General features: G+C 35.1%; 1 protein-coding gene across 8 annotated transcripts in view; it reads right to left on the bottom strand.

Annotated features, from left to right (window-relative positions):
• Nucleotides 1-14,215, bottom strand: part of CADPS2 (calcium dependent secretion activator 2) — a 280,917-nt gene that overhangs the window by 68,677 nt on the left and 198,025 nt on the right. For 5 of the 8 annotated variants that reach the window (XM_030960016.1, XM_030960015.1, XM_030960020.1 and 2 more), the window contains 4 exons: nucleotides 10,423-10,524; nucleotides 6,293-6,356; nucleotides 4,098-4,221; nucleotides 1,617-1,637 (listed from right to left, as the gene is read on the bottom strand). In XM_030960016.1, coding sequence (XP_030815876.1) covers nucleotides 1,617-1,637; nucleotides 4,098-4,221; nucleotides 6,293-6,356; nucleotides 10,423-10,524 — 311 coding nt within the window. The remainder of the gene's footprint in view (nucleotides 1-1,616; nucleotides 1,638-4,097; nucleotides 4,222-6,292; nucleotides 6,357-10,422; nucleotides 10,525-14,215) is intronic. The other 3 variants (XM_030960018.1, XM_030960017.1, XM_030960022.1) reach the window with 1 other exon arrangement.

Here is a 14,215-nt window from a genome sequence, read left to right on the forward strand (position 1 = left end):
GAGAAAAACTGAGATTAGCAAGTGTGTGGCACAAGGAAGATTTGTACTTCAGGTGATACACATTGTATAAAAGTGTATGCATTGCATAAAAGTGTATACATTGTATAAAAGTGCACAGGCGAGGTTTTGGAGTGCAAACGGGGAAGGAAAAAAATGTCTACAATTAGCCAAATGATTTTCAATTAACTTCATTTAATTGTTTCTGAATTTCTAATTTCAAGAGATATTTTCTTTAACACCGACAGGCATAAAAATATTAAACGGAATATTTGTGCTATCTAGCTTTAGGTACTTAACAGAAGGGAAAGGTTTTTCAGGGTGTTCTGCATTTGATGCTGTGAGATTGTCCTTGCACAGAGAAGCTGAAGGACCTTCAGAGCACTCCGAGTCCCCTGCCTAAGGAACCTCTCCTGTTGATGGGAGGGGTCAGCAGATCATCTGAGCAATGTGGGCTCCCCCCAACCCACCCTAACTGACGGCGGCATGAATATCCATTCCACCAGTGCACTGCCTGCTCTCTTCTTCAAAAATTCCAGAAGATCTCCTATTTACAGAGCATTTAAAGCTTTTAAACAAAAAAGAGTGGAAGTCTTGGAAATCAGTGGAATTTTTTTTACTTCAGTTATATTTCATTTTACTTGACAGTTGTTAAAAAAGTAGTCTTAATAATTTCCTAGTAATTTTCAAGCCCCTCATCAGCAAGTAGCTTCTCTTTGAACGACCTTCATGCAACTTTGTTATTATCACACCAGTCTTTCTTTCCAGATGGAAAATTAGTTCATCACGAGAGTACTACCAGCTCAATGCCCCTTCCCATAACTGTGTTTGACATTGTTGGTGAAACCCCAAAAAGCACCACAATCAATCTTTCTTTGGGTATGTATGTCAGGTAAGACAAAGCAGTGCATAGCTCTATTTCACAGTCCAGATATGCACAATCCCTCATATTTCTATGCAACCAGTTTTACTCAGCTGCAAATACTACTTCAGCTGTGCTCTTTGTATGATGATTTTTAAATATGGGGATGTAGGAACTCAAAACCCCCTCCCTGTATGATTGGAGAATATACACCATATCATCATGCAATTAGGAACACAAAGAACTACCTTCCATGTAACCCTCAGCTATACCTAGAAAATGAAATGTATCTCTAAACAAAGCCATATCAGAGAAATGTAAAACCAGTTTTACAAAATTAGTTTTCCTAACAATATCTTCAATAATAAATTGAGCAATTCTGTTTCGAAACATACAATTTTTGCAGAGGACTATGAAATTATATTTCTCTAAATACACAAACTGTTTTTGAATTTAACAAAATTAAACTTTTCTGCATCATTTAGTTATGCCCCTTTCACAGAAAATACAACTTAGTCATATTCCAAAACAGAAAGCTAAACTGCTAATAAATAGGCACATCATAATTAAGTATCAAGTGTAAGTTGATAATTAAGTATTAAGTGTAAATACATGGACTAAACTACACCAAAATTAATTTTAATATTTACAAATGTTCCGGTCAGTATCTTGGTATTGTTCAAATCAAGAAAAATAATAACAGACACAACACACTACATCTGTACTACATGCAGACATGCACACAAATAGTAATCACCTGAGTCCTTTTCCGCTGTTGCTAAATAAGAAAAAATAGGGAAAGAAAAACATTATTACAGAAATAAAACTCATATAATTAGAGAAGAATAAATACCACATAAGGAGTTAATACCTTCTTAACATCTTGAGTACATCACACAAGTGATGGGATTTTTCATGTGAGGGAGAAATGGTGCATATTTCTGAGTAATATATTTGCATTTACTAGCCATATCAATATATATATAGTCTTTATTTCAAGCTCAGGCACTGAGCTTGCATCCATATTGTGCATGGGAATTCAGAACATATATGAGAATATTATTTGTATTAGAACCTTCTTTGTATCTTTACTTTTTAGGTATCTGCTATTGGTCTATAGCTGATATCATCTTGTAATATTTACATTTTGACTGACTAATATGATGTTGTTCATTAAAGAAATAGTCAAAGGACAAAAATCTCCAACAGATGTGCCAGCCACATTTGAGGACATCAGTAATATTATAAAGATAAGGACCCTATGCTTTCTGTATGCAGTTTGAGTAAGCATGCAAACACTAACATAAATTACTTTCAAGAGAAGAATGTAACTTCAGTACACAGATACAACAATGCTCCTATAAACCTAAAGGAGCAGAATGAAACCTTTTGCTGAAAAATGTTACATTTATATTGGTACAAAAGTAGGATGTTTGTAATGACCAGAGTATCAAAAGACATCAATACAGGTCTCATTGCCATTGAAATCCAGTGCATTGAATTTTCTGACGTTACGATGCTGGAGTCCTTCACTTTCAACAGTACTTTATTCTCAGAAAAGTACTTCACCTATTTCTCTTTATATATGCAATTATGTGTTGTGCTTTGAGTTTACAACTACATGAGTGTAAAACTACTTAAATAAATCTAGTTGGGTTCCAACCAAAAGGCAATAAATCCAAAAAATAAAATCGCAATTACAAGTCGAAATGTGGGAGTCAGTTTCATGTTCTGTTCCAGCTTATCCGGTGTTAACAGTGTGAATATCTTAAAGTGCAAACTTTGCTACTTGAGGGGAGGTCCCACAATTCTCTAGGATACAGTAAAAAATCTTGGGAAAAGATTTATGTACATCATGACAAAAAACTTTCCAATCCATTTTATTGTCCATGTGTTCAGGTATCTTTCGCAAGCTTTTTTGAAATTATAAAAATGTTTCTAATTTTTATACTCATTGTTTCAACAGGTTTGATACATGACTTAAATACTGAACATTAACATTTCCCTTTGAAATATAAAAACTAAGGAAAAAATTATTTTTTCCTTTTCATTTTCCAGAAAAGATTTAATATTCATCCTTTTTTTCTTTAACACAACATGATATCATAATTAATTATGATAAACTGGTTACTAGGATGGTTTCATGTTGTTACTTCCATGATATAATACTGGTTGCTATAGTGATGAGATGGATCTTTTGTTAATCACTTGTGAGATCGGTTAACTCATGTTTTTCAGAGAATTTGAGCAGAGATAAAAATGGGAAAAAAGTTGGCTTTATAATATTGCTAAATATTTGAGGTTTCTTCAATTTGCTCCTAAGCTAGCTCTGTTTCTTCTGCTGTATTGCTAGAAATACATGCTATTAAAAAATTAATATGCATAAAATTTGTATTTTTAAAAAAACAGAATTAATCCTACAATATTTTCTTGAGAATAATTCTAGCTCCAAAAATCCAGTGCATACAGCTTTCAGTTCTTGAATACATTTGGACAGGAGTATCTCTAGCTTTTTGTACTTTATGGAGAATAAAAGTCTGTCTTGACAAGGCATTTGACTATTATGACTTCCTTTTTGTTCTACATAAGGTTTACAAATAGTAAAATGACATTGTGCATCCTGGCCATTTTTTAAAGCAGAATTTTACTTAATTTCATAATATACTTTATAGAATATACCAAACTTTCAGAAAAACTCCTGATTACCTTCAAACTTAGTATTTTGTCCTCTTAATTCATTAAATCAGTATGTAATTAGGGTTTTCATGATCAGATTATTATTATACATCTGATCACACGGTAGCAAAAATAAATAGCATTTATCTATTTGTCTGCCTTATAAATACTTCAGAAAAGAATCTATACACAGTTTTCAAATTTCAAGGCAGCGACACTGCTGTTAAGGATCCTGTCAGTAGTTTAATCACTAGAAATAGCTAGAGAAATAAAAAATAACCCATAAACAACCTCTTAAATTTATGAAGAACTCAAAAGTAAGAACAAAGGGCAACTTAAATTAGGAAGTCCTAGTCTTTTATTCAAACAGGGTCCCAGGAGGCATATTAAAGCAATGAATAGGAAAAAGCTCCACAGTTCACCAGCTGAGATTTTAATGAGACATTTCCCCTTGCTGTGGAAGGGGTTTGTTCTGGAAAGGGAAAAGGCTGCTCACTGAATATGCAGTTAATGGGCATTGTTGGCTTTTACAGCCACCTCGGCAGTTGATTGCTGTACTAACCTTCTATTTTGGCATATTCTGTAAGTCGCGTGTAATTGATCAAGGCAGCCTTCTCCAGACATTTTCTAACCACTTTCTTCACCTCTTCTGCTGGTATAGGAGTGGCAATGTCTTTCATTAAAACCTGTGTCAGAGACAATTATACCACTTCATTACAATTACCAAACCCCACAGGAAAAGAATAAAAGTATCCTAAAGTTACTACAGATCTGATAATGATTAAAGGCAGAAGTCAAAAAGGAACTATTTCAGCTTGGTGGGCCTTCATCTTTGAAGGTTTCTGTTCAGCCCTGATTTGACTGCCTACACAGTATTCATCCCTCCTGTTTGACATCCTGCAGCATGCCAGTCAGTCTTTGGGTGACATTGAGACCGACCAGTAGAACACAAGAATTCCGTGGATGGGCTGGATCGTGGTTACCACTAAAGATGTGATTGTGGAAGCTGGCTTGGTTCTCAGCTGTGGAAAAACTTCCACCATTGCAGTACCATGGACTCTTCAACAGGGTAAGGTTATTCAATTTCAACACATCCTCGCTGTGAAAAAAATGTCATCTATATAGTGGGCAGGGAAAACATTGAACTTCCAGCAGAATATTTTATTATGGACAAGTAGAAGAACAGTCCATATAAATGTTTTCAAAACATGTGAGTTGTTACCTCACCTATTGCAAGTGAGGTGAACCAAGAATCCATACCTCTTTATATGAATGCAGCATAATATAGTCCGGATTACTATGTTAAAAAAATGTTGATAATTCACTTGCATTTTTAATTGAATTCTGTACTCCATTAACTTTCAAGAGGTAAGTGTAAACAAAACTCAACACATGTGTTTTTATCACATTTTCATGTAAATAATAAAATTTTCAATAACTCACAACCGTAAAAAATGTTTCCCAAGTGGATCCCTGGACAAGCTACACCCTTATATATCTAAAAGTTACTGTTAAAAGAGGGGAGCAAGAAATGCAGTCTAGGGAAGGACATGGTAGAAAAGAAACAGGTTCAGCAACAGAGATGCTATTAGGAAGACTTTGCTGCGAAGCAGACTTCCAGAATACCTGCACACAAATATGACTTCTCTATCTGTGTTTACTTGTTTTTTCAATTAATAACTTCTGAGTTATCAAAAAGTGAATTTACAGTATTCAAAACCTTTCGTTCTCGGTCTGATGTTTTTTCAAATTTTTCAAAGACAAGTAAAATAAGAAGGTTCTAATCTATTGTGCATTCACAAATGTAGGAAAGCACATTTATTCCCAGTCAAGACTGACAGTGGTGCTGCTTGAGCACCAGTTAGAGCCCCATTACTATTTGCAATAGCAGGAAAGGAGAGGAAATGGGATGTTTCAAAAAGCACAAAAGAACCTACACAGCACTAAAATCACTGAGATGGTAAATGAAATGGAACACATATACCCAGACTCCCTATGTGTTTTCTGAACAAGGCAGAGGTTTTCTAAGAGAGAATCTCTATCCATGGATTGTTCTGCACTGCAGAATAACTAATATTTGCCAGGATCAAACCTCTCAAATTTTGGCAAAACAACACGGCCTGGGACCTAAGCATTTTTCGAATTCATAACTTCATCAGACTCCCGCTGATACAATTCCTTTGGAATCTCTGCTGGAATTTAAAGTCCTTTTTCCACAGAGATAACTGAGATGCTTTTATCACTATGAGGTATTCTCCTTTCCAGTCAATGCAAGAGGATTTGCTGGGCAGGAGTTTACATTTATAGTTGCCCATGACAGATTTGCTGTGTATAGCTTTTGCTTCTTAAATTGACTCAGATGATGCATTTATTGAATATTATTTAAATTATAGAGAAGGTTTTTAATATTACATATGAGTATAGACAATATCAGCAGCGCAGAGGCATAAACAGCAGGAAGTGGGGGGCTCTAAAGCAGACTTGTACCACTTTAGGGGTAATGCTGAGTAAGTGTTAAATAAAAAAGGACCAGAGTCACTGACTACAATTCAGTGGCTTGAAGTGAAAGTCCAGTAAATAAGTCCTGCAGAAAACAGCTGTTTGCCTCTGTGGAAGACAATGAGAGAAAAACAATACCAACCATCATTACAGTAAGCAGTTAAAACCAGCAGTAAAATAATGAGTCTGCTTTAAGCAAGCTGTATGCAAAAGAAAAATGCAGGTTCAGCAGAACTTAAAATATGTTCTCAAACTTACCCTTTCAAGTAATGAAAGTGTGGCTTTTAGAGCTCCTTCAGGACGTCCAAAAGGGAAACAGTATCTTAAAAATTAAAAAAAAAAAAAAAAGAAAAAAAGGAGAAAGAAAAAATAAGAGGAACATAAAATTATCAGAATTATAAAAGCTGCTCTGTGAATTTACTTTAAGATGGATCTACATACAACTTGTATTATGTTAGCAGAAGACTCCCATACCTGAAGTACTAATAAAAGCAGAAAGCCTCTTCAGTAGTCTACCATGGAGTACATACATATAACAGCAGTATCAGCCCACCAGCATTTCATTTTAGGCCTAAGTGCAGAAAAAACCCTAAAAGGCAGAAAGCATCACTTCCAAATTATCAGCTATGAGGATATTTAAAGGTCTCTGATGAGTTTAATTGTCATTTTCCTGGAAAGAGGCACTATTTCTCATGTAGCCATGACTGCTACTGGACCTCTGAAGTAGCATTCTGTATATTGCATTTTATTTTAAAATTAGATTAAGACAAGGGTAAAATGTCAACTTTTTTAATTTCTAGAGATATCAATGCTCGCAGATATTCTGTGTTTTTTCTATTTTATATTAAAAATACCTTGGAAAAGCATTTGTCTTAAATTTTATCAGCTACAACTTAAACCATATCCACTCCTAAAATCATGTAAATTAAAAAGTGATTGCATTCACTGCTTCATTTTTTATTTTTGTCTGCTGAATGATGCAATATAGCAGGTCAATGAGAATACAATACTCAGGCAACTGTAACCTCCCTTAATCCTGTCTATAAAATCTTACTGGGATATCCCCAATTGGAAAAAGGATTTTTTGCTCTGCTGAGATTAGTTTTTTTCTTATTATTACTCACTGAGAATAGCAGCCTCCTATTCTAATGTTTTCCACTAGTCAAATCTTTTCTAATGATAAAAGGATTCAGACCAGTGAATTTTATATCTACATTTTGGTCAGCCAAAATAAAGCCCTATAAATGAGGTCAAAACAGGATTTCCTGCAGCGAGAATTCCAGTATTTACTTTTAGCTCTGTAAAGACTCCAGAGATAAACTTCACACAGCCAGGCAAGAGGTTAAAGTCCGAGACCCTCATGATAGCTTTCTCAGAAATATTGTCTCTTCCACATTTGATGCCTGAGAGGCTGGCAGAGATCAGAAGTCTCAGTGAGTAGAGAAGGTGACAGAGAGGAAAGGTGTAAGTACCTTAAGAACTACTTTAGATGACAGCCACTAGCACAGGATGGGCTGACTACATGTAAATCAAATGGAACCAGGCTGATAGTAGTGAAAATGAAAATTAAAAAGGTCATGGGGAGGTATTAAAACTGGGAGGTGCAGGTCAGTTGGCAGGCAAGGGAGAGCATCTTTTCCAGATGGGTGTGACCTAGTCACTTAAATGGACACAGCAAATGTTCAGAGCTGCTCTGAAAAGGCAGGAAGAGGCATGCACTCTTCAATTAAACTGTCCATGACAGCTGACCAGTGCACACAGCATTAAGCAATGAAGAGAGGGCAAAGCTTAGAATAAGTATCAACATATATTCCAGAGGAAAACAAATGCTGATGATCCTTGAAAGTCTGTGCCACTCATCCCCTAGTTATAATGATTAGTGTGATTACAAAATGTTAAGTGAGATTAGAGGAGCTGCAAATTCAAAATTTCAACTCTAGACATAAACACTTGACTGATATCTCATTAGGACAAGGTATAATGACAATATTTTGGGACACAGGTTTGAATTGCTTTCTTGAACAGCTAATCTAGCCCACAAAAAAAAATCTTGTTCTGGATTCAGTCTCAAATGTGAAGAGAACATAGTTTGAGAGGTGCAGAACAGAAGAGGTGCTCTGTAGTAATAATCACAAGACAATACAATTTAATAATGTAGCAAAAGAGAACAGGCCAGAAAATTAAGTACATGTACACTTAGTACATGTATATACAATTTCAAGAATGGGATCTATGAAAAAAATTAAGAATTTGAAAAAAAAAAAGCAAAAGATACAATCAAAAAAAGCAAGAAACCTACAAGCAGCCTGAGGTAAAATTCAAAAAAGTAGGAGCCAAATGCATGCCACAATTAAGAAACCAAAGTGGTAACAAGCAATCTGACACCCTCTCTGTGATTCCATGAGGAAGATAAAGAGGTTATCATAGAGAATCTGGCATTTAAAAATAATAAAACTTATCTGAACATGGAGGGCATGAAAATCTCTGAAACATTCTAGGAAATGTAACAAATAAACAGCATGGATGCCCACACTGACAGCAGAAAGGACAGTGGAAGCAAGAAACCAGTCTGGGAGATGGTGGGGCTACCTGACGACACGGAATAAAGGGCATTCAAGGACAGTAAGGCCAAAGAGAGAAATTCAGTGTATACTCTGCATAAATCCTCACTGTTCAATGTATTTTTCCAAATATTCTGCATTCACAGTTATCATAACAATTTTGAAGGACTGAAATATGGAGTTGTTTGAATACCACATTTTCCTAAGAAAGCAATCTGACAGCCAAGGTTATTCTTTGTTAATTGACAGTGGGAATCCTTATACATGCCTTGAGTCAAGGATTTATTTAAAATATTACTTCCAATGCTTTGTCAGGATATCCTATATTGTGACTTTATATGCTTTATAAATTCAGATTCTAAGGCACTATCTTTTTTCTTTCTTTCAGTATTATGCCAGTATCCTCACTTAAATCCAGACATTTCACCTATTATTTTATTTTTAATATTTGTTCACAGTAAGAAACAGTAATTACTCCTCACCTGGCAGAGCACAGTTTGTCTGTATTGATTAAATAGGATTTTAAGGCAAACCTTAGAATCCTCTGAAGGATGAAGTCATTCATATTTGAATGACACAATTAATTGCTCTCAAGGAGGAATTTCTAATGCTGTTTAAATTTGCTCAAAATCCACCAAGACTGAGGCAGAAAGGTTCTATGGTCACTGTTGCAGTCCAAGCTCATCAATGTAACTCTAATGTGTAGGTTAGCACACATGATGGGGATTTTTATTTGTTCCAACTCAAAAGATCATTTAGACTTTATTATACATTTCCTAATTAGTCTCATGCATGTAAAGGTCTGAAGGTAGGGAGCAGTCTGTATGTATCATTTCTCCTGCAAGAGCTCTTTGTTCCCTTGGAAGGGAGGAAAGAGGAAAAGAAAGACTGTTGTTTTTCCCTGAAAGGAATACTCTCCAAGGAGAGCTCTAGCTCTTTTTAGTTTAATATGGATATGAAGTCCCAAGTGAAGGCTGCTATGTCCTCTATGCTCAAAAAAATCCCCAATGACCTATGATGACACTGAATACCAGATATTTCCCTCATCAAACTCATAGTCAACCCTGCCAAACGAAAGTTCTGTTTCACAAAGAACTATTTAAACTGTGGAACTGGTTGTTACGTTGTGATACAGAGACAAGAAAAGATCTATACATACAGTCTAAAAGAATTAGATTGACAGAATAGTGGCAGATAGGTTGGCTTAGTGTGACAAAGTAACAGGTTTGGTGGTCTATCTGCAATTTTTATACTAAGTTTCAATTGCTGCAAAACAGAAGGAAATCCCATGTTTCCTCTGTTTCTCATACTCCTTCTCTAAAAATCTTCTGCTGCTACTGACAGTCCTTAATATCACAAACTCTTTATTGAGCATGATGAACCTTAACTTAAGAAAGACAAGCATATCATGAAAGTAAGAAGATCACACTAGACATCAAGAAAAGTTTTAGCTGCCGTCTACTAAAGATGTTCTCTACTCCTATGATTTTCTTGATCCACAGTAATTCAGAAATAGTTATGGCCCAGTCACTTTCATTCAGACAATTTTCTTGGTTAGAGTTACACAAAGCTTGAACTTTGAAAAAATCCACAAAATCAAGACCTGTATTATTGCATAATCTTTTCTATCATATCTATAACCTCACATATTACACAAACAAATTTCAAGTAAAATCACTTGTGTAAATAAATTATTCCATATTTAAGCTATTCCTTTGCAAGCAGACCATTTTATTTTCACTCCACTTGTTCAAGACCAAAATTAAACACCATGAGAAAACTCTTCCAGAAAAAATGTAGTATCCATTGAATAAATTATACACTCACCTGAAATGGCTTATTTGGTTTTCCAAAAGTGAGGAAAGTCTGTCCTTAATTTCCTCAAACCTTTCTTTCTCTTCCACAGATACTGTTCCAATTCCATCTGGCCTGTAATATTAAATGTTTAATAACCATTGATATCCCTTCATGCTGATTTGTCTTTGGACAATGATCTTTATTTCCCAAGTTTTCATTTAATGTAAGTGTTAACTCCCCTTTCCTCTTTCTCATTGCCTCCAAGGAGAAACAGTTACTTGTGAATATAGCTAAAGAACAGGCTGGACAAAAAAAATCACTTTTGAGTTGAACTTTTGAATTCAAGTCCTGTTTCTGAGTTTCTACATCATCTCAATATGAACACAGCATATAATTCTCCCAAATCCTTTCAAAAGACAGTATCTTTTCTCAAAAAAATTAGTACTATTGTTAGAGTAGAGAGGTCTACTGAAATCTTGTTAAATTTCATCTCCTTGAATCTTCTGTTTATTTTCCTAGAGTCACAATATAGCTAAAAGTGATTTTAAAGAAAAGGTGGGAGGGAAACTACAGTGAGAAAAGCCACAGCAGGCAGCACCTAGGAATCCTGCATAGTGAGTACAGAGCTTGATTCCCCATCCTGCATTGACAAATAGCATCATGTAATCAAGACTTCCATACAGATGCAGCATTGAAGATGCAACTAAAAAGTCTTTAAAAACCAAAAGCACTGGCATTTTTTAAACATCAAATTTAAGTCACAATAATTAAAAATAAGCATATATTTAGTATGTTAAACATACACTTCCTCTAAAGTCTTAGCCTAAAGGCTTTACTAATATATTTCTATTTAAATTATGACAAAAGTAAAAAATAAAATATACAGTTCCCAAATATTATATTTGCCATGCAGTCACAACTTCCCCACATACAGTATACTTTAAAAAGAAGTATCTGAAATGTTCCTGTTACTTTCTTAACTTCTGGCTCCAAGGTAACAAGTAAGCTACTGCTTCTCACCTGAGTTTCTGAACCTGACACTATGTGTAGCTCTGCCCTTTATCTTCTCCAGAGCCTCCAAAACTATCTCAGTGTTTCTAGGACTGAGAAAATTGTAGTAAAATGACATAAAGAAAGACAACATTCTTTATTGGAACATTCTGAATGTTCCAAGAATCATTCTAGGATTCTATGAGCATCTTTTTCCAAAATTGGTACTTTGACTTTCTGCACTGTACTTAAACCTGGAAGGGATAAGTTGCTACCTGGTCATGACTGGAACAATTCTCTCACCATTTAAATCACTTATATTTGTGACCTGTCAAGTCAAGGTGGAAAGAATGCCTGATTTCCTTAAATTATTGTGAAGACAACAATAAAAAATCAGATATGGTGGGGATGGGAGTAGTGAGGCACGTCAATGCACCGTTGTATAAATTTGATGTGAAAGAGCAAAAAACTTATCTTCTCTCTTTTGATGGATGCCAGGATACTTTACCTCAGCCTTCTGACAAACAGAATGAGCTCAAATTTAAGTAAATTGCACTGTCTGTTTTCATTGTCAGGAGGGATTGTGCTCTGGACTGATAAAGTAAATAGTTCTGTCATATTAAGCCTCACTGAGGCATGTCATATATGTGTCAGGAAAGACCTAGGGGTGCAGATAACAGTAAGTGAAAAAGGTGAGCCAGTAGGATGTCATATCTGTCATCCTGCACTAAGGCTGGGATCACTATGTACCAGGGACCTGTCACTTCACGGAGTTTGTTGTCATAAGGAACCTTGTAGACAACAACTAAAATTTTCAGAACTGCTAAATATATGTTTGCATAGAAGCAGATGTCCCAGAAAGAGGAGTACACAGAAAGGTTTTGGAAAATGACCACCTATAGCACTGAAAAATTCATCTCTTGAAAACATGCTTCGAGAAAATAGCACAAAGTCTGAACCACAATTTGGTCTCTTCTTCTTGCAAACTTCATTGCAACAATAATATAAAAATGCATTTTTGCAACAGAGTCCTGAGACATATCATGCTGGTGATAATTCTTCTACTTTAGGGAATATATACCTATTACTGATTAGAAAAGAATCAATGGAAAAAAAGAAACTGTTTCTGAGATAAGCTGAAATATTAAAAATAAATAAATATTTCAATACTTCCACTCATTTAATCTTATGGATATTTTTTCTTTATTTACTTTGAAGACTGAATAAAATAAATAGCATTGTTTTGATATGGTTACTTTTATTTATGATTACTGTGCCTGCAAGGAAAATCAGACTCATACAGTCATTCAGTTTTCAAAGGTTTAGGCCATCCATAAACTATGCCAGAACTATTCTGTAATTAAAAGCAATAACAAATGTGTCTTTCCTGCTGTCTCAAATGTCATGGACTTGATTTTTTTCAATTCGAAACTAGTACTAAGCCTTGATATTGCAGCCTGGGAAGTCTCTTACAAGAATTCAGCCAGAAAAGTGACGGACTGTCTTAAGAAGAGTTTTCATTTTAACATCATCTTCTCAAGAAGGTAATGGAGAGTGAATTTTCCTTTCCTCCAAACTCTTTTTCCTCCTTATTGTTCACAACATTTTTTAGAATTAGAGAACTAGGTGAAAGAGTGAACACTCAAAACCTGAGTAGCCTTCTCTCTCTCACTTATATTAGCTTACCATTTTTTGAGGACTCCGTCAATTGGATTTGGATTGGCTTGTCTCACCTGCTTAGCTCACAGTCTAACTGGCACAGATGTAATGTTGTCTCTGGTCACAAGTGAAATTGTTTCATTCACTCAGACTTAAATATCAGAAGAGATTTGAAATAAATATCTCATGAACTAGAGCTAGTAAATTCAAGTGGAAAGCAGCTGTTTAACCATGAACCACTTAAATAATGAACCAAAAGTAATGACTGATAAGAATTTCAAAACTTATTTTTTACTGCAAAAATCTTGCAAGATTGTTGTCCCGACAGCAGTTACTCTAGAGAAGCTGACTGATTAGGCAGTGGATTTTGGTTTTCCTATTGCAATGGACTGTTTTTCCTCACATTATATAATTGTATAAGGCTTGGAGCATCATCCAGAATTATTTTGATCTCTAGAGGTCTTAAAAACTGCAAAAATTTGCAGAGGTCACTTGATGAATTGTAGGACGAAATTATTGTGAAGACCTACAACAGGTAAGATAAAACTGTATTCTTGTTACAACAGGAATTAGATACAGACACTGGGTTGGCTGTGGATTGTTTCCAGCCCTCAACTTTGAAAACAGCTTCTCCTAGTGGCCTCTCAGAGAGAGAACTGTTACCTTAAGCAATGCTGCTTTGTTAAGACAGCCTTGGAAATACTAACTGAACATGCCTGACTTTCTTCCACTAGAACATCATTGATACTGGTGCTTTTTTTGCACCAGTTTTGAACCAGTTTTTCAATAATTATGAAAGTATTTTCAATGTGCTTTCTTCATTAAAAACACAGACCATCACATTGGTGTGTCATGAAAAAAAAGGAGTATGAGGAGACTAATGTACAGATTGATATTCTAACATACACACAGGTATGAACAGTAAGGCTGACCAAAAGAATTTGCCATCTTGCTAGACCAAGATAGAAAATCATTATGAAAAACAAAACTAAACAAAAAACAAAAACCAAACTACTTTAGCTAAGGTCTTTAAGACATTTCTGTAATAAACTTCATTTTAAGGACATAGAAAAAACAAAACCAAACTTAAAGGCATCTTTCTTCTAGAAACAAATTGTTTTAGAAGAGTTCTGTGCTTTCTGAAAGCACTTGCTTTTATATCCAGCAGGATATA

This window comes from Camarhynchus parvulus, chromosome 1A (assembly GCF_901933205.1).
Source record: "Camarhynchus parvulus chromosome 1A, STF_HiC, whole genome shotgun sequence".
Classification (NCBI taxonomy): Eukaryota; Metazoa; Chordata; class Aves; order Passeriformes; family Thraupidae; genus Camarhynchus; species Camarhynchus parvulus.